The 22,642-nt window shown below is 38.9% G+C and overlaps 1 protein-coding gene across 6 annotated transcripts in view; it reads left to right on the top strand.

Annotated features, from left to right (window-relative positions):
• LOC117966449 (chromaffin granule amine transporter-like) overlaps positions 1-21,268 on the top strand; it is a 45,666-nt gene extending 24,398 nt beyond the window's left edge. For 4 of the 6 annotated variants that reach the window (XM_059008528.1, XM_059008527.1, XM_059008526.1 and 1 more), the window contains exons 2-16: positions 103-249; positions 2,995-3,361; positions 3,851-3,909; positions 4,486-4,569; positions 5,280-5,372; positions 7,180-7,269; positions 7,555-7,598; positions 7,729-7,789; positions 8,662-8,757; positions 11,631-11,709; positions 15,060-15,111; positions 15,203-15,266; positions 17,878-17,997; positions 18,527-18,660; positions 19,400-21,268. In XM_059008528.1, the coding sequence (XP_058864511.1) occupies positions 144-249; positions 2,995-3,361; positions 3,851-3,909; positions 4,486-4,569; positions 5,280-5,372; positions 7,180-7,269; positions 7,555-7,598; positions 7,729-7,789; positions 8,662-8,757; positions 11,631-11,709; positions 15,060-15,111; positions 15,203-15,266; positions 17,878-17,997; positions 18,527-18,660; positions 19,400-19,510 (1,560 nt within the window). In that variant the 5' untranslated portion in view covers positions 103-143 and the 3' untranslated portion in view covers positions 19,511-21,268. Of the gene's footprint in view, positions 1-102; positions 250-2,994; positions 3,362-3,850; positions 3,910-4,485; positions 4,570-5,279; positions 5,373-7,179; positions 7,270-7,554; positions 7,599-7,728; positions 7,790-8,661; positions 8,758-11,630; positions 11,710-15,059; positions 15,112-15,202; positions 15,267-17,196; positions 17,282-17,877; positions 17,998-18,526; positions 18,661-19,399 lie in introns of those variants that run through there. The other 2 variants (XM_059008530.1, XM_059008531.1) reach the window with 2 other exon arrangements.
• The last annotated feature ends 1,374 nt before the right edge of the window (positions 21,269-22,642 follow it).

Below are 22,642 nucleotides of genomic sequence, written 5' to 3'. Positions count from 1 at the left end.
TTATCTGCTCCCCATTTTACTGTATTTAATCCTGCACTTAACCCAATCTGTAGTGTTTTGTATTTCACCTGAACTCGTATCTAACTGTTCTGTTCTCCGCAGGTCTGGTAGTTGGAGAGCGCCCATCTATTGTGTCTTAAACAATGCCATGCTTCAATCCATTGCAATGGCTGAGAGAGTCAAGGACGCTGGTCTTGGTGGTGGTCTTTGTAGCCCTCTTACTGGACAACATGCTGCTCACTGTAGTGGGTAAGTAAGACCTGTAAACAATGGAAACTGAACCTTAAGTTTAAAGGTCTTTAAAAGGGGTTGTTATTGGCATAGTATTGTTGCGATTTTTCCCTTTTTCCTGCTGGGAGAATCACTTGCTTACTAGAAAATAAATGACAGCTGTTTTTTTTGTTTTTTATTTACCCTGGTTTTTCTCCCCAATTGCGTATGCCCAATTATCATCTGTATCCTTGGCAAACCGCTCGCAGCCCCCCTGCCAACTTGGGAACCCACGGTCACGGTCGGCTGTGACATAGCCTGGATTCAAACCTGCGATCTCCAGGCTATAGGGCGCATCCTGCACTCCACGCGGAGCACTTTTACTGGATGCACCACTCGGGAGCCCCCATGATGGCTGTTTTTAAAGCTCCTCATTCAAGGACACTAATATAAACTACAGGCCTATTTCACTACATTTTCTTCATCACACACTGTACCTTTCCAGCCCTTCCAGCTTCTTTTTATTATCTATACGTTACGCCCCCTTAAGTGTCAAGCTCAAACACCCAATCATAAACTCCTAAGAGTGCAGCCAATAACCCAAAGCAACCCCCAATAGAACTCAAATCAACTGCATTGGAGAAACAGGAAAATCCATTTCCACCTGATTCTCTCAATATAGGTATGATTCAGTTAAGTTCACCTCCAGACCAGCCTCTTTTAGACATCATGCACCTATTCTGTCTTCTGCCCTCACTAGGACAATAAAGGAAAATAACAAGAATGAATTGCTCAACTTAAGGAATTAACAGCTTTACCAAAAGATCTTCATTGCCAAAATAACCTTTTCCAGTTTTTTATCATTTCTCTTACTTAATTACTTTTGTAAAAATGTACCCTAGCTACCATTTACAATAACAGACAGGTCACAATGATGCATGCTGTTCATACATTTCTCTCACAAGGAGGGACTACCCCTTGCTAACTGATATTAAATACAACTGTATATTTATATATAATTAAGGCCACAATTTTGTCACAGAAGTCAGTGAAATCGTGAAAATCGTGAATTTGAAAAAAAGTCAGTGAAATCTTGGAAATGGGTGTAAAAACACTTTTGATTAGGTGCTTCCTTTATTTCCTTTAAAAATGCATTATGTCATGCACTGAAAATACAAATCTGCGAGTATCTGTAAATTGGTTGGTTGTGTATGCACACAGCAGTTACTCTTAGCTATGTAGGCCAGCGAATAAGATAGAAGCAAGCATGTAAATCAGTGACAGCTGAAATGCAAAAAACAAAAATGTGAGTGAGCTGTTTTCTATAAAGACAGGAGAACAAATGCATTGAGAACAGAAGTTTAACAACTTACAGAGGCTTTCCTTACAACATGCTGTTAATTTCAGAATCGTGGAAAATTCTGTTAAAGCCTGGTTCAAACAGTGGGCTAATTCTGTCCCAGTTGGATGGGATACATCAGGCACAGACAGCTAAGCTGAGCAGCTTCACTATTTGCTGTATGGTAACGGGACGCATCGTGTCGCAGCCCTTTTGACTGCGCAAAGTGGTCGCAGCTGCTGTTCATAATTTAAATACAGACTGCATTTGCGAAATTGGATACATTTACATTTAAGTAGAGGTGCTGAGTTTGTACCTCTATGCAAAAGCGATGTTGTTGGCATACATGCCAACAGTCCCTATATGGTCGGGACAGTCCCGATTTCCTAGCAAGTGTCCCGTGTCCCGAAGCATAGGAAGAAAGTCCCGATATTTGCCCGTAGAAAATTTTTTATTTATTCTGCACAGTAGAGTTAGTGAAAACCACACGCTGTGCTCTTCGTGGGGCTGACACATCTGCTGATCAATAACTTATACAAAGGTAAGAATGCTTAATTGTGTCTATTTTTACTTTTTTACTGTCATGATGGTCGTGTGGTGTTGAGTTGGGGGATACGTCTATTATATGATAATGAGAGTTTTTTGTGTATGACCCCTCCCATGTGTATGTTGCACCCGCACATCCATTTCACCTCAGCAGTGCCTTCTGAGTCGAAGCGTGTTACTAGCTGAAAGCATGCCAGTCAAGATGACATACAGCTGATTGGTTATTGACAGGAAAAGTCAGTGAAGGGGTGGGACTATTTCACACTCCAAGTGAAATGACCAAGGAAGTACAAGCCCTACGTATAATGAATAGATGTGCATGGCATGGAAAACGTATGTAGCTATTTTGTTAGCTACAATTACTGCCTTCTTTTTTCTGCATGGTTTCCTCCAGACCAAATCATACCTGCTAAAACCTCTCACTCACCACACATTGCCCCACCGACTGATTGCATTTCTGCTCGTACAAATATGTCACAAAAATAGTTATGTAATGGAAAGCAGGATTTAGATCGCTTAGGTCAACTGAACAGACCCACATTATTATTATTATTATTATTATTATTATTATTATTATTTATTTCTTAGCAGACGCCCTTATCCAGGGCGACTTACAATTGTTACAAGATATCACATTATACATTATTTCACATTATACAGATATCACATTATTTTTACATACAATTACCCATTTAAACAGTTGGGTTTTTTTTACTGGAGCAATCTAGGTAAAGTACCTTGCTCAAGGGTACAACAGCAGTGTCCCCCACTGGGGATTGAACCCACAACCCTCCGGTCAAGAGTCCAGAGCCCTAACCACTACTCCACACTGCTGCCCTACATTAGTCTTGAAACTAATTCTGACTGTGCTGTACTAAAATCTTTCTTATTTCTTTCAGTGCCTATAATCCCCAGTTTCCTGTACGCCACCGAGCTCAAGAGTGTGAACGATTCTTTAACCCACAACACAACCTCAGCTCCTGGGCAGGCTGGTTACGAAGCCGCTACTTTCTCCTCTGTCATCTCATACTATGACAACACAACAATCATCCTCACAGACGACACTGTCAACAGCACCAGCAGGGACTTTAGCAGGACTGTCAATGGCTCTCTGCTGACAGAAGAGGGCTCAGCGGTCAGAGACAGAGACTGCGTAAAAAACAATGACATCCTCATGGAGGAGAATGTCCGGGTCGGGCTCCTGTTCGCCTCCAAAGCTTTAATGCAGCTTGTTATGAATCCATTTGTTGGACCTCTTACTAACAGGTAAAACACGTTCAAATGAGAGGTTTAATGTACTGTAATCCTTTGCTGTTAGCATGTGAGAGATCAATGTAAAGAGTAAGCTGCTTCAGATGTCATTTTAATATACTTTAATGTCATTTTTTATATGTCCCTGTGTTATGATGTTTGCAATCATTCTGAGTTATTAACATTTGTTTTCTAAATCTGTCATCACCTGGCTCTGAGATTGCTTTGAGCTTGTCTGGAGAATCCTAAATGCCGGGACTGAACAGCCTTTCTCATTCCATTGTAATCATGTGACAATGTGACCTTTCAGTTCTACCTACTTTCTATGTGTATGCTTGCAGAGTTGAAAAGTCACATTGTCAATTGATTTCAGTGGAGCAAAGAAGGCTGGTTATTTACGATTCTCTGACTTCTAATCAAGAGGAGGAATGCATTAGTATTAGTAAAGTATGAAATATACCCCATTTAATATAGCTGTAAAATGTATATCGTTTTTTCCTTTAGGATTGGATACCACATTCCGATGTTTGCTGGCTTTGTGGTCATGTTCCTATCGACAATAAGTAAGCAGAGAATTAGTTAATATTTATCAAATTTGATCTAATTCAAATAAGTTTACTTTTATTTGCTCTTGCTATGTACATTTTAACGTTTGGATAATTCTAAATTATGAATACCCCTAGGTGGTACTTCCGTAGGTTTGGTCTTTCATAACGGTTTGACTTAACTACAACTAGGAGTAGAACCACTAATTAGTCAAATACCGGTAGTTGTGGTAAAAATAGTCAAATAGGTTGACTACTTGCCACTTTTAAAAAATAATATGTAGTTGATCATATGTGGTGGCTCTATTTGTGAACAAACTGTTTTGTATTTTAAAACTGATTGGAATTTTTGCAAAACTCTATATTAATATTCTAAAATGCAATTTACATGATCATGGATTGCAACCGCATGCTTCACAATGACTTCACAGTGACGTGATTACTCCACTACAAGTTTCTGAGGTTGATATAAAATAATAAAAGCTTAATCTCTACAAAATAAGTGTTGTTAGTACAGTATTGTTATCCTACAGACAGTATTCGTCCGATGCGTGCCATAGCTCTCTGATCTCATACTTCCTCCTTGATTTGCAGTGTTTGCTTTCTCTGAAACCTACATCTTGCTGTTCTTGGCACGAATGCTTCAAGGAATCGGCTCGTCCTTCTCATCTGTTGCAGGTGAACTGAACCTTGAACTGACAGGCCAGAGGTGAAAAGAAGCTCATCCATCATTGCCAAGCACAGTCCGCTCCGCACAGCCTGTCTTATTAGTCAATTTGCTGTTAAACTGGCGGGTTACGGGTGGAGCTGTGTGGGTTGTCGATGGTCTGTGCTGGCAGTTTGACTCGGATCAGGTTAAAGCCAAACTGAATTGATATTAGTCAGCTCCATAGCCGCCTATAGCATATATTCTTTAACATAATATCATAGTCATCCACAGTTTCAAATTAGGTAGAACCTATAAGCAGACAAACATTTCAGCCTAATACATATATGCAAACTATTATTTTGATTTTTTTCTTAGAATCTGACATTCTCATCACAAAACAAACAGAAACAAAAGAGCTTTAGTTCAGCAAGGAAAGCTTGTGTTTCTGGGTAGCTAGCTGTGTGAAACTCAAACGATTAGTGAATGTTTAATTGAGGTTTGCAAAATAAAAGCTATAAAAGACAATCAGTAATCAGTTCATCAATTGATTGATTGATCTCTATTTAGAGATGACAGGTGATAAATGATGGATCCATTGTGCAATGACCTTAATAGAGAACAATTATATTTCACGTCAAATTGAAAGAATTGAAAGAAAGGGTGGATACAGTGGTATAAAAATTCTCAAAGTGTACGTCTTCAGTGTTACTCTGCTTATCTCCTCTGCCCTCTCTTGCAGGTCTTGGCATGCTGGCCAGTGTTTACACGGATGACAATGAAAGAGGGACGGCCATGGGGATTGCTCTGGGAGGACTGGCTCTGGGTGTGCTCTGTAAGAAACCCTGCTCCAGTCATTACTCCACAACACGACTGCTAAAGAGGCTTGTAGGAGGGTGGAGATGCGGGCCTAGTAGTCAGGCTGTGTGTCAGAGAGTACTCCATACAAATACGCAATTAAAGCTCTTGTGAGCACTTTGATTAAAAAATGTAAAGAAAAACAAAAGCCTAGCTCACACTGGAGCACTAACAGAAGCCCCTAGCCATTCTCACAGGCAGAATAACAAGTGTTTGGCAGCAGTTCCCAGCAGCCACACCCTCTCCTGCTTGTCCAAAAAATGACCAGCTGGCTTCTATAACCAGCTGCTTTTATAGCATGTGGCAGATGTAATTACTCATCAATGAAACGATCAACGTGGCCACCTGTGTCTTAACAGGATGCCTATATTGGGCTTCCTGCTCCCTAGTTTCCTATATAATTTTCATCCTGTCACAGGGGGATTCACTCAAACAGTACAGCGCTGTTTCATGACCGATATTGTTTCCCTGCTTTGTAGTGCTGTTCCATCTGACTTCCAGACAGAGTGCTGAACTCGCCACAAACAAAAAAAGCACTGTGTTGATACGCTTTTCCATCCATCCATTATCTGTAACCGCTTAATCCTATAGAGGGTCACGGTGAGCTGAAGCCTAACCTGGCAGACACAGGGCGCAAGGCAGGACAACACCCTGGACGGGACGTCAGTCCATCACAGGGCAACTAAGGGGCAATTTAGAGAGGCCAATCCACCTAGCCAGCATGTGTTTGGACTGTGGGAGGAAAGTGGAGTACTCAGAGAAAACCCACACGAACATGGGGAGAACTTGCAAAAAGGCCAGAATCGAACCCAGGACCCTGGAGCTGTGAGGCAGCAGTGCTAACCACATGCTGCCCTTGATATGTTCTTAAATTGAATGTCACCATAGAAAAGCAATAAGACTGGATTTATTGTGTTTTGTTAAAAAAAAGTCTACTGGGATATCAAATGCCCACGTTATTACTTTTACAAATAGTTACAGACATTTTTAGGAGTTATAGCAAACACAATAAAAATCCTTACATTTGAATAATTAATGAATATGCAGTTTTAATTTACTTTTTGTCTACCATTTCCCTCCTAGAGCAGACTGAAAAATACCATATGATAAGATTCTAATAAAAAAAATATGCCAGTACAATGAATTTGGAACCCAGGTACAAATAAAGTACCACAGCACTTCTGTAAGAGACTACAAGTATGCTATTGGCATGTCAAGCTATGAAAACCATGACCACTGTGTACCTGCGGCTGACATGGCCGCGTGGTGTGCAGGGTGAGTCACACAGTCAAGAGGGGCGCAGGTTTCTGGCTGTGCAAAGTTACCTTCCTTTGCTGGGGATTGGAGCGTTGCATTGGCTCTGGTGCTTCTGCAGGTTAGGGCACAATTAGCAGACCGCTGACCTTCAGTTCCCGTGAGCTGCTGCGGGGAACTGCTCTGTGGAGGAAGCGTAATTGAACTTTGGGGTAAAATGATTTGACAAATAATATTTAAAAAAATATAGTATCTGCACTTGTGCTACCATTTCCCTTCAGCGTAGGACCACTGTGGGCAGTCAGATCAGTAAAGCACCCTGACAAGACGTTTCAGTGTCATGACCATTCCTCGATGGTTTCTCCCTCTAACTCCTTCATCCACATGTAAAACTGTTCCTCATGAAAAAGAAATAACCTGGCAAGCACCTGCACCTGCCCATTATTGTGACTGAAATTGACACGCGACATTGAGAAAAATCCCATTGCGTAATAGTGTGTGTTTGTTTGTTTTTCTTGATGTTTTTTCAGTTGGAGCCCCCTTTGGAAGTGTGATGTACGAATTTGTTGGGAAGAAAGCTCCCTTCCTGGTTCTGGCCTGCTTAGCGCTGATGGATGGAGGTAAAGATGGTTAATACATTTCTAAGGGTTATACTTGCTGTCAGCAATGTTTTCTGAAGCATGCCCCAGAAAAATATCACCAGATCAGACATTGCAGTTCTTCCTGTATCTGAATTTAAACCTGCCTTCAAAAAAATATTTAAAAAGTGGACCCCTGAGCTGACCCTGTCTGTCTCACTCTATGTGGTGGAAAAGATAACGTTGTATGAAATTCATTAAAAACAAAATAATAATTCCGCGTTGAATCAGAAATGTATTGACAGCATTTTGTTGTTTTCAATATAGCATTGCAGCTTTCTATACTTCAGCCTTCGAAGGTTTCTCCCGAGGTGAGCAATTCTGCTATTTTATATAATGTTGTATGCTCTATCATGTACAATAATATTAACCCCTGATTAGTAATTCATTCATGCATGTTCTGTCTAAACAAATGTGTTTTTCATTCATTTTTTTTTTCAGTCTGCACAGGGCCCGTCTTTATTAACCCTGTTACGGGATCCGTATATTCTCATTACTGCAGGTAATACTTTCTTCAGCACATCCTTGTGAAAAATATAATGTTGATTATCAAATGTATTAAGCGATAACCGAGTCTACCGAGCCGATAAAAGTAAAGGTCGGAGAGTATTGTCTCACGTAAGGTCCTGGATTTTAATTTGAAAAAATCCATTCATGTGCTGCTTCTGTCAGAACTAATCGGTCTTTCTGCAGAAAGCTGCTGTACGATGCTGTGAATGGAGCCTTTGTGATGTTTCTGTATAGCACAAGATACACGAGTTTGGAATCCTAGTGAAAATAAATAACAGTCATTCTTGCTCATTAGGAGAGCAAAAGAGAGGTCATATGATATCTGTAACTAGAGGAGGCAACGAGACAGTCAACTCCCTCACCAGTATAACATTCTCAACTTTGTCTTTGATTTTATCCACTCATAAGACTAGTATCTCTTTGTACACTAATCTAAATAATAGTCTAAATATGCTGCATGTACTATATCTGTGTAAAATAATATTTAATATGTTAATACATTGCAAAATGTTGTATCCTACATATAGTATAAGTGAATACGACGTGGTTAGGGCATCTCTTTTTGTTATAAGAGATGTCATCTCATGCAGTTTTGGGCAAGATGATCTGGCTATTCAAACTGTGCAGAGTTTTCTGTTATAACACACAGCGAATGAACTTCATATTAATGAAAAACATGATTATCATGAACCGTGTTAACTGTAGGACTGTGCTGTGTGTCCAATGCACAGGATGGCATCTATACACACAGATGTACTTTTGACAAACTCTTAACCTTCATGGGTTGATTTGAAGAGATTTTTAATATTCTATGCAAACTTTCTCTTTGACTCTAAATCCTTGAAATCGACTGTTTTTCTGCAGGGTCCATATGCTTTGCCAACATGGGGGTTGCAATGTTGGAACCAACACTGCCAATATGGATGATGCAGACCATGTGCTCTCCAAACTGGCAGCTCGGTATGTTTTTGTATTTAGTCTAGAGAATGATGTGTATGGGCAGTCTCTGTGAGTAAGCCTGAGCACAGTGGAATTTCTGTAATGAAGCCTGTGCAACAATGACTTGGTGTGTGCTCAGTTAACTGCCCCTGAAACATTGAGTTTGCCAGCTATTTCCAGTGCAATTTTTTATAAACACAATGTGAGGGGGGTTACAGCTGCATTGTTTAAACCACTTCAGTGCAGATATTCAACTTTTATATTTTGAGAAGCAGCCCCTGTGGATGAGAAAGGACAACCGTTATGATCCTGGTAAATTATGACATAACCAGGAACATCAGTAGAGAATTATTCAAAACACACAATAGGATATTAAGCAGATAAGAAATTCCAAAAATGTAGCTGCTGTGAAGTATCCCTTTATCAACACTCAAGTTTCAGTGTCAAGTTTCAGCCAATCAGAGTGCAGATAGCTATTCATTTATTACACTTCAACAGCACAATGTAAATATAACCTGAACCCTGCAGATATACAGCAGTCCCGATGATACCGACATCACACTTGAATTAGGCACAATGCTGGGCTTTGTTCAATTCAAACACAGCACAGAGATGGAACCATAAACCTTTACATCCAGCGTTGGATAAAGGAATTGAGCTGCATGACCTGCTTACCGAGGGAATTAGGGATGAGGTATCACTTTACAGGAAATATCTCTGATTACTGTGTATTGACATAGTAGTTACTTAGTAAATACATGTGTACTTACACATAATTACAATGTTATTATGCATAGTTAGTGTCCTTAATGTGTACATCTTTTTTTCACGATATATACAGTACTGTGCAAAAGTTTTAGGCAGGTGTGAAAAAATGCTGTAAAGTAAGAATGCTTTCAAAAATAGACATGTTAATAGATTATATTTATCAATTAACTAAATGCAAAGTGAGTAAACAGAAGAAAAATCTAAATCAAATCCATATTTGGTGTGACCACCCTTTGCCTTCAAAACAGCATCAATTCTTCTAGGTACACTTGCACAAAGTCAGGGATTTTGTAGGCATATAGTCAGGTGTATGATTAAACAATTATACCAAACAGGTGCTAATGATCATCAACTCAATATGTAGGTTGAAACACAAACATTAGCTGAAACAGAAACAGCTGTGTAGGAGGAATAAAACTGGGTGAGGAACAGCCAAACTCAGCTAACAAGGTGAGGTTGCTGAAGACAGTTTACTGTCAAAAGTCATACACCATGGCAAGACTGAGCACAGCAACAAGACACAAGGTAGTTCTACTGCATCAGCAAGGTCTCTCCCAGGCAGAAATTTCAAGGCAGACAGGGGTTTCCAGATGTGCTGTCCAAGCTCTTTTGAAGAAGCACAAAGAAACGGGCAACGTTGAGGACCGTAGACGCAGTGGTCGGCCAAGGAAACTTACTGCAGCAGATGAAAGACACATCATGCTTACTTCCCTTCGCAATCGGAAGATGTCCAGCAGTGCCATCAGCTCAGAATTGGCAGAAAACAGTGGGACCCTGGTACACCCATCTACTGTCCGGAGAAGTCTGGTCAGAAGTGGCCTTCATGGAAGACTTGCGGCCAAAAAGCCATACCTCCGACGTGGAAACAAGGCCAAGCGACTCAACTATGCACAAAAACACAGGAACTGGGGTGCAGAAAAATGGCAGCAGGTGCTCTGGACTGATGAGTCAAAATTTGAAATATTTGGCTGTAGCAGAAGGCAGTTTGTTCGCCGAAGGGCTGGAGAGCGGTACACAAATGAGTGTCTGCAGGCAACAGTGAAGCATGGTGGAGGTTCCTTGCAAGTTTGGGGCTGCATTTCTGCAAATGGAGTTGGGGATTTGGTCAGAATTAATGGTCTCCTCAATGCTGAGAAGTACAGGCAGATACTTATCCATCATGCAATACCATCAGGGAGGCATCTGATTGGGCCCCAAATTTATTCTGCAGCATGACAACGACCCCAAACATACAGCGAAAGTCATTAAGAACTATCTTCAGCGTAAAGAAGAACAAGGAGTCCTGGAAGTGATGGTATGGCCCCCACAGAGCCCTGATCTCAACATCATTGAGTCTGTCTGGGATTACATGAAGAGAGAGAAGCAACTGAGGCTGCCTAAATCCACAGAAGAACTGTGGTTAGTTCTCCAAGATGTTTGGGCCAACCTACCTGCCGAGTTCCTTCAAAAACTGTGTGCAAGTGTACCTAGAAGAATTGATGCTGTTTTGAAGGCAAAGGGTGGTCAAACCAAATATTGATTTGATGTAGATTTTTCTTCTGTTCACTCACTTTGCATTTTGTTAATTGATAAATATAAACTATTAACATGTCTATTTTTGAAAGCATTCTTACTTTATAGCATTTTTTCACACCTGCCTAAAACTTTTGCACAGTACTGTATAAGTACACAATTGTGTAAGAAAATGGTTCAGGTGAGGGTTAAGGGGGGTTAGTGTTAGGGTTATATCACTTTAGGCTTGCTACGACTCAGCAATCTTAAATGTTAAGCAGATGACATCATTCCATTGCCTTCCGCACTGAACAATAACGATTAGGTAATTTTAATGGCACTCAAAATACAGAGTGAAGTGTTGTGTAAAGTGTTTAAATGAGGTAGTCCTTATCTGTACCCAACAGGCTGACTGATATGAACGTATTGGTCACAGAGCGACGAATATATCATGGGATATACTGTTAGTACAGTGTACCATTAAAGTATTACTGAAAAAGTAAGTTTAAATCTGTGTCAGCTATAGAGTTTAAATTAAGTTTAAAATGAGCGACTATTGAATCATTATGTTTAACAGGTTCGGGAATGTGATATATTGTGTTTTGATCTTGATAATTTACCATTTTATTCCTTAGGTATTGCTTTTCTCCCAGCGAGTATATCGTACCTCATTGGCACAAACCTGTTTGCTATACTTGCTAACAAAATGGGAAGGTAAGTACAGAGCACTTAATGTTTGAGAGCTGTATACAGGAATTGTTAAATGATCATTAAAGAAATTAAAATATAGTGCACAAATAGCAAAGTGTTAAGAAACGGTACATTCACATACAGACAGTGGTGTAGTGCTATATTTAGAGGTATATGTGAGGGGTCGCTATTAACTACCCCCCCCCCCCCCCCCCTCCCACACACAAACACACACACACACTCGCAACCCTACCACGCAGTCTGCAGTCCCTGTTTCCCCATACACTCAACACAACCACTGTTTATCACTAGTAGTTACGGTATTTGACAGGGCTAACAAGTGTACCAATTGATTACAAATTCAAACAATCAGGTATTGAGGAACTATTGTAAAGCAACTGCCTAACAGCTATTTATATTAAAGATAAATAATACACAAATACTGTACATATTTTCTCAACCAGTTTCATACACTAATACACACATAATTAAAACACCGTCATTATTATTATTAATTCTATGCATAGCACTCCCCCTTCTCGTATATTGAATGATTTGGTCCAGAATCAGCTCGTCTCACTGTCCTATTGCAGCCGCTTAAGAGCGAATGAGACTGAGGTTTTGAAACAGAAGTGCATCAGTTTGCAAAAAAAATGTGTAAGGCCACAGGTACCCTTTGTTTGTTTGTTGCGATTGAGTTTTATATTTTAAGTAAATGTTTAGCTTATTTTATCTACTTGATTTCTGATATATGGGTCTAAAAATAAGAACTGTAACAATTATTACATCTAATTGTAAAACGCTGACACCTCAGCACAGTGTTGATACAAGTTCCCTTCACCTCTCTTACATTATTCACACCTGTTGTTCCAGACCAGAGGCACACTTTATCTCTCAAGGGTTTCTTATGGTTATTGTATTCTTTGCTTAATTGTATGGGTTATACACATTGATCTCTCCATATATTAAAAGGAGCAAAACCGTTCAATATTCTACAAGTGAAGTACAGAAGCGGTGCTCTCCCTGCACAAGAGAAGTGGGGGGCCGTGCTCCCCCCGACCCCCCAGCAGTACACCCCTGCATACAGAGCACCAGACATACATGATTTATTCATATTTGTTTTTAAGTGGCGACTATTTGACCCATTTGACTATTTTTACCTCAACTGGTGGACTTTCCAATTACTAGTTGCACTACTAAAAGGCATGTCAAATGCAGACAGGCTAAAATAATTGAATCTATTCAGTCTTGAACAAAGAAGACTACACGGCGCTCTGATTCAAGCATTAAAAATTCTAAAACCTGAAAAAAGAAACAAGGACCAGGGGTCAGAAATGGAGACTAGATAAAGGGGCATTCAGAAAAGAAAATAGGAGGCACTTTTTTACACAGAGAATTGTGGGGGTCTGGAACCAACTCCCCAGTAATGTTGTTGAAGCTGACACCCTGGGATCCTTCAAGAAGCTGCTTGATGAGATTCTGGGATCAATAAGCTACTAACAACCAAACGAGCAAGATGGGCCGCCTCTTGTTTGTAACCTTTCTTACGTTCTTATGTACTCCTAGTGTTTTTGATTTTCTCATTCCAGAAAGGCTTTAGAAACTGTGGCCTTTCAAGTCTGCTGGCTCCTCCTGCACTATAGTATATAATGTAGTGTAGCGTTTTCTCCATAATAATCTGAAAGCTCCAGTCAATACCTTTTAGTATTTATGGGTGAATGGCTTACAGTTTTGTTTTATTGGATTTGTTTTACTTTCCTTATGCCTTTGTATGATGTGTACAGTCATTCAGAGTGGTTGTGGTAGTGTGTTGTATCCATTATTTAATTTATAATTATTTTCTTTGAACCAGAATTAACTTTGTATTATCTATTCCTGTAATTGATGTTACAGGTTTATGAATGGGCTAATAAAAGGCTGCTTGGCTGGAAACTTTGGTAGTGCTTAAGAAATCTCTGCTTAACAGGTGTTAACCTGTGAATGTTAAAACTCTCTTTAACCGACAAGATACATTTCAAGCTGTCTAAGTCAGGCATCTCCAACCCTGGTCCTGGAGGGCTGGTGTCCCTCCTGGTTTTTGTTCTAACGGTATACTAAATTAATTGGACCAATTAAGCTTCTAATAAGGACATTGGTCAAATTAAGTAATTTAGGGTACAGTTTGAACAAAAACCAGGAGGGACAGCGGCCCTCCAGGACCAGGATCAGGGACCCCTGGTGTAAGTGATCCAGACAAAAATATAACCGTAAACACATTTTAAACATGTCTTGACACACGAACATTTGTTTGGTTTATAATATCATTAATATCCTCTGCAGCGATCATTAGTTCTCAATAAATGACCTTTGGCCACATTTTCAAAGTGTTTACTCCAGTCTACGTAATGCAATTTAAGTTCTCTTAAGCACTCTCAAGGTTTTTTTCTTTATCCTCTTGTAACATTTACATGATTTTTTTTCCCCATTTAAAAAAATAATGGTTAATTAAAGACTGGAGGAAATGCTTTGAAAATATGGCCCCTTGTCTTCTGTTAAGTGCCATTGCCTTTGTATTGGGGCACTCAAAATGCAGTTAATTATGTTTAGGGCTTCTGATTTCCGGTTTTAACTGATAAAACCTGATAAAACACCCCCGATACAAAAAAAATGAAATCGATGGATAGACAATAAACACCAGAAATGGTTAATCAATTCACGTTGACTTTACCCTTTTACCATTAAAAAAAATAAAACATACTACAAAAATAATAATAAATACATTTCCTACAGCTGCTAGGCAATGTCCCGCCTTCCTGACTTGGATCTATCATTGATTCGTTCTGAACACTTTAAACCCACCCCAACTCTTGAGTGACAGCACATTCCTACATTTCTATTGGAGACTCCGCCTGCGAGATTTAAAACGAGATTACAATCAGGATGGCGGCTTGTTAGCGGGATTTAAAGCTGTATTACAGTTAAAATACAGAGGATTTAAAACAGAATTGTGGCGAAATGTACAAAAATGCCTACACACAAAAACCCCAGAAGAATGTGCCCGTGACCATAGGGATTTCGTTAAGACAGCAAAGGAAAGAAGGTACAACTTAAGTGAGCAAGTACTGTCAAGTTACTACTATACATATTTTGAAAGAAAAAAAAAGCTCAAGTATTTTGGAAAATAACCGAAAACACTAATTTCATACAGTATATCAAAAACGAAAGCCCAAAAAAAAAAGTTTACATAAAATTCGAAAATAGCTAAAAATACCACCGAAAAATACAATTACTAAAACCCGAAAAACAGAAGCCCTCATTATGTTGCAGGTAATTGCCACTGCGTTTAATATTTATGCTTAAGTATGATAAATATAATGATGTCAATTGTTTTGCAGGTGGCTCTGCTCCATGATTGGCATGTTGATTGTGGGTGTTAGTCTCATCTGTGTAAGTCCCCTGAGCTCTTCTATTAGCAATTTGGTTTCTATTTCATAATTTCCACTGAACATTTACTTAGACTTTTTAAATGTTATTACAGGTCCCCTTAGCAAAAGATATCTACGGACTCATTGGTCCAAATGGGGGTCTTGGTTTTGCAATCGGTAAGTATAGTGAAGATATGTTTAATGCATTACTATTTTGTACGCCCTATGATTCTACTTGCAATATGTTAGATATAGTGTGATTTAATAGCGACGGTGCTTCTACAACAATTAGGTTAAATGCGTAAAAAGCAAGGCTTTGAAAAATTAGCAAAAAGTGCTATCAAGAAAACAAATGCATCAGTTAAATGAACACTGGATGCATTCTCCAAGCTTCAGTTGTCATTTGAATTGTTTTTTACATTTTCTTTTCTATTTGATGTGGTTTTCAATCATTGCGAGTTGTTCTGGGATCTGTTGCTACCCAGTATTGAATAGTTATCTGGCTTAGAGCTGATTTTGAGGTAGTGCCTACAAAGGTACCACGAAATATTCCTGTCGGGACAACTGAGGAAGTCAGCACCTCCGGTCACTTTTTTTTTAAAGTAACAAATAATGCTTATTCACTGCCAAACATGAACTACTTTAGATGTGTAATGGCTGCAGTATAGGATACTGACCTTAGGTTTAGGGTTTCGGTGTCGGGAGAGGCTTATTCATTGTTTTATTAACAATAATATGATGGCCAATCAGAGTGCTGTGTCCTGACAGGAATATTTGGTGGTACCTTTGTAAGGACAGCGATTGTGAGCTGCTTTCTTCTTTCCATTCAAATGATGTGACAACAGGACCTTTGAACTATGCCAGCCCCGCCTACACTCTCATATATAGTTGAAAAGTCACATGATTCAAATGGAATGAGGAAGGCTGTTCAAACCAGACAAGCTCAAGCATCTCAAAACCAGGTGAAGGCAGAATAGAGAAGAAATAAGCTAAATTCAAAACACTCTTTTTTGTGTTTAATCTGTTTAAGACAACACAAATTGTGTTGCACATACAGTGAGGTCTGCTAACCCAAGTGATGCTGTCCATAATCAGACACACTCTGTGCTGATCGTAACATGTACTTTTTAAAGAGTAGTGATCACTTTAAATTATTATTTGTTTATTTAGCAGACGCCTTTATCAAGGTGACTTACAGAGACTAGGGTGTGTGAACTTTGCATCAGCTGCAGAGTCACTTACAATTATGTCTCACCCAAAAGACGGAGCACAAGGAGGTTAAGTGACTTGCTTAGGGTCACACAATAAGTCAGTGGCTGAGGGGGGATTTGAACTGGGGGGCCTCCTGGTTTACAAGCCCTTTTCTTTAACCACTGGACCACACAGCCTCCTATCCTCCTAAATAAATTAAACTCATTAGTCCTAGAACTGTACAGGATACATGAACACATTTAAAGGTCTGTGCAAATGGTGTTTAATATAATGTAGTAGCGGAACAGCCACAAACAATTAGCTTTAAATAGACTGAAATTAACATCTATTGAATTAACCAGCATCTGGAAGTTATGAAGGGTAGATTGATTTACAAAGGACTATTTCTTATCTCAAGCACATTAACTAGTATTGATGGATTTCCATGCACCAAGAAGCTCTTTCAGCCATTTTGTACTGATAGCAATAGAAAGTAGTGATTGCATTCTTTGTTTTTCTAGTTATTATTTTTCTATGATTCAACTTGAGTAATCAAAGTGTTGTATACTGTGTTTACACCTGCCACTTTTAGGACGGCTTAAAGTACATGATACAAATAAAATAAATCCAGTACATTTTACCTAATATATATTGCCATAATTCCATAGGTCTCAGATTTTCCTACATGAAAAACGCATACATTATGGTAAAGGTGAATTCTTTTTTTTAGCTGTTTGAAAAGAATGTTTATCTAATGCTCCTTGCAGATATTTCAGCGCTGTATGTCCGGTCACCATTGACAATAGGAAAAGCAGTGAATGGTACTCAAATGTGAACCAGTTATTTTATAAAAAAAAAAATTTGTTCAGGAAGTTGTCTAAAAAAGTGAAACATTATGAATTGTTTGTTCTACAAGGACTGACAGAAGCAACTCAACAGGAAGTGTAAAATGGGAACGAATGCAAGAGACGCTGTTTACAAATGCCTTTTTCATCCTTTTTCATCTAAGAAAATGTGATATCTACAAAGTGACTGCAATCATTTTTTTGTTAGCTATATGTACTTGAATTCTTTTTGGTAGTGTGATTAAAAAGTGATAAAGACTAGTTCTATTGCCTCTGTTAGATCATGGTGATGTGGCAAGACTACCTCCCTGCTGCACAGAAGTAGCAATGGTTCTCATTGGAATCGAGGAATACAGCCACGGTCAAATGTTTTGCATCACCTAGAATTTTAGGATTGAGGAGTAATAAAATAAAAAAAAAACTATATGAACATAATTTAGATCTTTTATTTAACATTGTATAATCAAAGAAACTACAAAATAATATAAAAGCCTATCAGAAGTACAGTATGTCATATGCCACATTTTTCAATTTGTCAGTTTTTCATTAAGTATATGGAAAACTACAAAGCGGTGTGTAATTCAGTATGTTAACGTAACATTATTCAGCAGCTTTCATTCAACTTCATGAAGCAAGTTAATTCGCTAATTCTATAGGGGGATGCAAAACGTTTGGTCATAGCTGTGGGTTCCATTGGTCGGTATAGGGTTTCAGTAAGAGTTCTGTTCATTGACTTGTTCGATTTTCTACAGGTATGGTGGACTCCTCAATGATGCCCATTATGGGATATCTGGTGGACCTTCGCCATGCGTCTGTGTATGGGAGTGTCTATGCCATTGCGGATGTTGCCTTTTGCCTCGGATTTGCAATTGGTAAGTAATGTACAGTCATCAAACAGCATCCAGGACTGCCGGCCATGCGCTTCCATTCACCTTGTCGTTTTCAAAGAAGCGCATGCTATAACAAACATGTATTCTCATTTAAAACAAGGTTCATAAGAAATAAGAAAACTGAAACAGCAGGCATGGAAATCTGGGTCAACCCTCAAATGGCAGTGCAGGTTTAACTAATCTCAGGCTAACTACTGCACACAAAGAGGTCTATTTTAATGGGTGTAATACTGATGCCACTTAGCTCTTCCTAAGGACAAATGATTTACCTAAGGTAAAAGCAGAAGAAACTGTAGGTATTTGTATATTGCTTTGGCAAGGGTTGTTGTGCCTCCCTGTCTGGGCTGTGTGTGAACAGCACCCGTCATACCTACACTTACAGTTCCTGATTAGTACACCAAAGAAGGCACCAGCTGAGACTTTGTGACTTTATTAGTAAGTGTAAACCTATTGCTTAAATGTAATATTAATACACACTCCCAATAAATATTTATTTTCTCTTGTCTTTCAGGTCCTTCCACTGGTGGAGCGATTGTTAGAGCCATAGGGTTTCCAAGCCTCATGGTAATAATTGGGGTTATTAATATATTGTACGCACCCTTGTGCTGCTTCTTAAGGAACCCAACAGCAAGAGAAGAAAAAATGGTGAGTAAATTAAGCAGTAAAATATCAGAGGTGCTACTGACACTCATCATAGCTGCTGAAATCATTGCATCAGTCTTCTGTCATGCATTTACTTTTTCTATTTACATTGAAATAGCACAAATGCCATAAACTATCTGGTAATTAAATTTTATAAAAGATGACGTCCAGGTTAAAGAAAGCTCTCTTTGCAGGTCTTACTTTCAAGTAGTTTAGCACCTCCTTGGTCATTTCACCTGGAGGGAAAAATTGTCTCTACCCATCACCCTCTCTGCTTTTCCTCATGACTGACCACAAAGCCTGCTGAGTAGACTAATAGAGCGGTATTGTGGCTCACCTAGAAAGGTTATGTGGCTCATGAGATTTGGAGCTTGCTGGTTCAAATCCAGGTTGTACTAAGTTGCCGATCTTGGCTGGGGACCTGTGGAGTTGGCCTTTAAGCTCCGTGTGGGGTTGGTTTGACTTGCCATCTGGGCAGCCACTGTGGTTTCAGGGTTTAGCTTGGCAGGAGAAAAGAGGCTACTGAAAAGGCAATGGGAACAGAGGTCTCTGACTATACAGCAGAGAGGTGACAGTCAAGACATTTTGGAAAAGGGATGCTGTTTAGCTTAGTGAAATAGATCCTAACGTGTTCAGTACTAAACCACACCAAGGAAGTAGAGTACTGTACAAGCATGCCTCGTTTCATAATCACTGTCCATTCTTTGTGTATTTTATTGACAATGCATTTTCTTTCACTTAGGCAGTTCTGAACCATGAGTGTCCCATGCCCACCGAAAGCTACAGAACCCAGAATACCTGCCACGGTTTTCCACTGAGTGGTGAAAGCTTTGATGAGGAGAGCCAAGAGTGATTTTTTGGAAGTTGTCCTTAACTCACCCCTCCCCCTGAATATTGTGTTCTATTTTGTATTTGTAGACCCTCCCCTCCCCCAAAGTTCCACCATCACAAGACACAGTCAGTATGCCCTCTAAGATCTCTGCTTCAGATCATTAACAGAAGAATGTACTCGAAACATTTACCAAACCAGAAACCTATTGTGGAAGGGTGGGGGGATTCACTGACACGGGAGACACAAGATTTTATTTGTAAAAGATTTATTTATTTTACTTCTTTATTTTTTTTTTATTTAGATTAGCCCGCAGAGGGCGCTGTTGTCCATGGTCTGGATACTGCCGACAGTAAACCAGGACCACGGGGTTACCAACATAGGTATCCCAATACGTGCACCTTCAAGTGCTCAAAAATAATAATGAAAACAGAAGGCGAAAGAAAAAGGGAAAATAAAACACAGTAATAAAACTACAAACAAAAGTGCTGCTTATGCAGTGCCCCCACTGCCGCTAATCCGGTCAGCACGGGTCTCCGTCCTACACTCAGCTGTGCTATACACTGGGGTTGGCCAGGGTTCCCCGTACCTCTACACACGTCCCCTCGGGTACGTATTTATCTATATTGCTCTGTGAAAATTAGTTTGTTTTTTTTTTTATGAAAGGCTAGTGCCTAGTGGCACATCTAGTAAAAGCACTCGCGTAGAGTGCTGGATGCGCCCTGTCACGAAATCCGCGTGTTCAGATTCTTTTACGTACTCTTTTGAATTGCTCAGCACACACTCTTATCTCAGGGGAGACGTTAGGAGGACAGAGATGTTATTACTCCTAGTGGGATATAGTTCGTGCTCTGGACCCGCAGTATATCCAGATGACTAATATAGAACTCAAGAAATTGACAGACTCATGTATTTAAAGTTTTTTACGAATCGGAGTATGATTAGTACTCGTTCGGTTTATTAACGGTTAAATATTGGATAGAGTAGCTACAGGCTATGTCGTATCCCCAGCTGAAAGACACACTGGGCAGTCCAGTGTCTTAACAGATATCAACGTTAACACTTTAATACATGTATATATGTGTTAATCAAGGCTGACAAGCAGGCCAAGAATACGTCACCTAAAGTACCCAATGGTCTATTTCAGCACATTCAACAAAACTGTGAGTCCCTTATGGCAATACATGTGAGATAAAAATAATAATAATAATTGCTTAATGCTTACCCTTTAATATAAATTGTAAAAGGATATGGCTGTCTTCACCAGGCAAATGAAACTGAATTCAATCAGCTCAATTGTGTCGGTTTGCAAAAGATGGACCACCTTGCCCTGTCTGGGATGAGTGTGGTACCCATTGAAATTACTCTGGAGTTTTATAGGTTTTTCATCTCATTGGAATACATGGGATGCCTCAATTAAATCCAATCATTAATCAGGTGGGACAGTTATTATCCATTTTACAAATAATAGTTTTCAAAAGATCCGGACTAACTTTTCAGAATTAATAGGGGTCATGTACTCAATAAATTCAAAACTTCACACTTGTTGCAACTCTTGTGATCTCATTTCTTTGCTTTCCTCCAAGCCCCTCCTTTATCTGAAAAGTTAAGTGAACCAAGGTTCCCAGGATCTTGGTTTATAATATAATATAAAAACACTACTGCATGCAAAACACTAATTTTATATGTGTTATATATGAGAGATGTTCTTAATATGTGACATCATCTTCTAAGTGATTATATTATGCTAAATTAAAGGTATGTGTTTCTTTTAACTTCATATTGTTTCATCATTTTGTTAATGAGTCAGTTTTGATTCCATGTACCATTGTCTAACAGTATTTGACACAAGTTTGTCTCATACAATATTCAAGTCATTTAGTTTCACTAAGTTTAAGTGGTAATAGTTTTCATTACTATGATTTATCCCTTAAGAGATGCACTGACCAGGCTCTGACCTGTACCTGACTCTGGGAATATGTTACTGCTAGCAGTTTCCACAGTCTCTTGTTTTTTCCAAGGTCAGTGTCTGTGCAAAGAACTTTATTAGATATATGACCTGTCCATTAAGCCATGATTTGTGCATATTATTTCAAGACATTTACTTATCAGTACTAAACCACTAACTCCATAAACCTTAACACTACAAGTCTATGAGATTTGCAATTTTGCTGAAGTGGAATGTAAGATGACCCCCTCCTTTCTCTACAGCCCATATGAGGCCCTTTTTCACTGCAGCAGTTTCAAATAACCACATTATAAGGATTCCATCTACCATCATTAGACAATAGTATAGTGGATTAATAACAAGGTACATTATAGTATATTATTACAAACTTAACACAAAAACATAACACAACACCTTTTAACTTCTATACTTCAATGGATATCATAATGTCTAGAAGTCTTATTGTTCAATAGAACAAAGAATAAACTTGTACCATTTTCCCATTTAAGTAAATCGAATACTGCTCCAGGTTTTAATCTTCTTATCACTATGGCAAAGTCGTGAACAAGCAATAATACTTGTCAGTTTTAAATAATATGTTTTCTCATTATAGCAAATACTTAAAACATATTATTAATCTTATGAAATAACTGTTATGAACTATAAACAGTTTCAATTAGCACTGAACCTGTTTCATTATAAGATAATCTTTCAATTAATTTACCTCTGTTTATCAATTGCTATAATATTATTTTGGTGAATCCCTTTTAGGATTTAAATCCAAATATAGGCCAGTATAACTGCATTCAACTAGGCTTGACCCTTCTCTTTGTTCATACAAAATCCAGCCGAGACAGGATTTTTTCTCAAGACCTCTGGCTTGTTAGTTAATCTTTTGGTCATAAAGAGTCTCTTCTTATCTTGTGTTTTTAGGGCATAAATTTGTAGATTAACGTTCACGTTTAGCCGGAATGGTGCTTTTTATCAAGCGTCATGCTTTCTGAAGATAAGATATACTAGTGGTAAATCGTTCATTATATATATTTTCTTAGGGATTCTCAGACCACTAAGTATTTAATTGAATACATGTGTAATTCCATACAAGAGAGGACTGACCTATTTCATGGAGCTAGAGAGCCACCTACTAGTGGTACAAGGATACTCTTTCTTTATCCTTCCTAATATCTTTGACACTTCATTTTATAATA

Source organism: Acipenser ruthenus, chromosome 37 (assembly GCF_902713425.1).
Source record: "Acipenser ruthenus chromosome 37, fAciRut3.2 maternal haplotype, whole genome shotgun sequence".
NCBI classification, from domain to species: domain Eukaryota; kingdom Metazoa; phylum Chordata; class Actinopteri; order Acipenseriformes; family Acipenseridae; genus Acipenser; species Acipenser ruthenus.
Note: the sequence above shows the minus strand (reverse complement) of the source record. Positions and strands in the feature narration are given on the sequence as shown.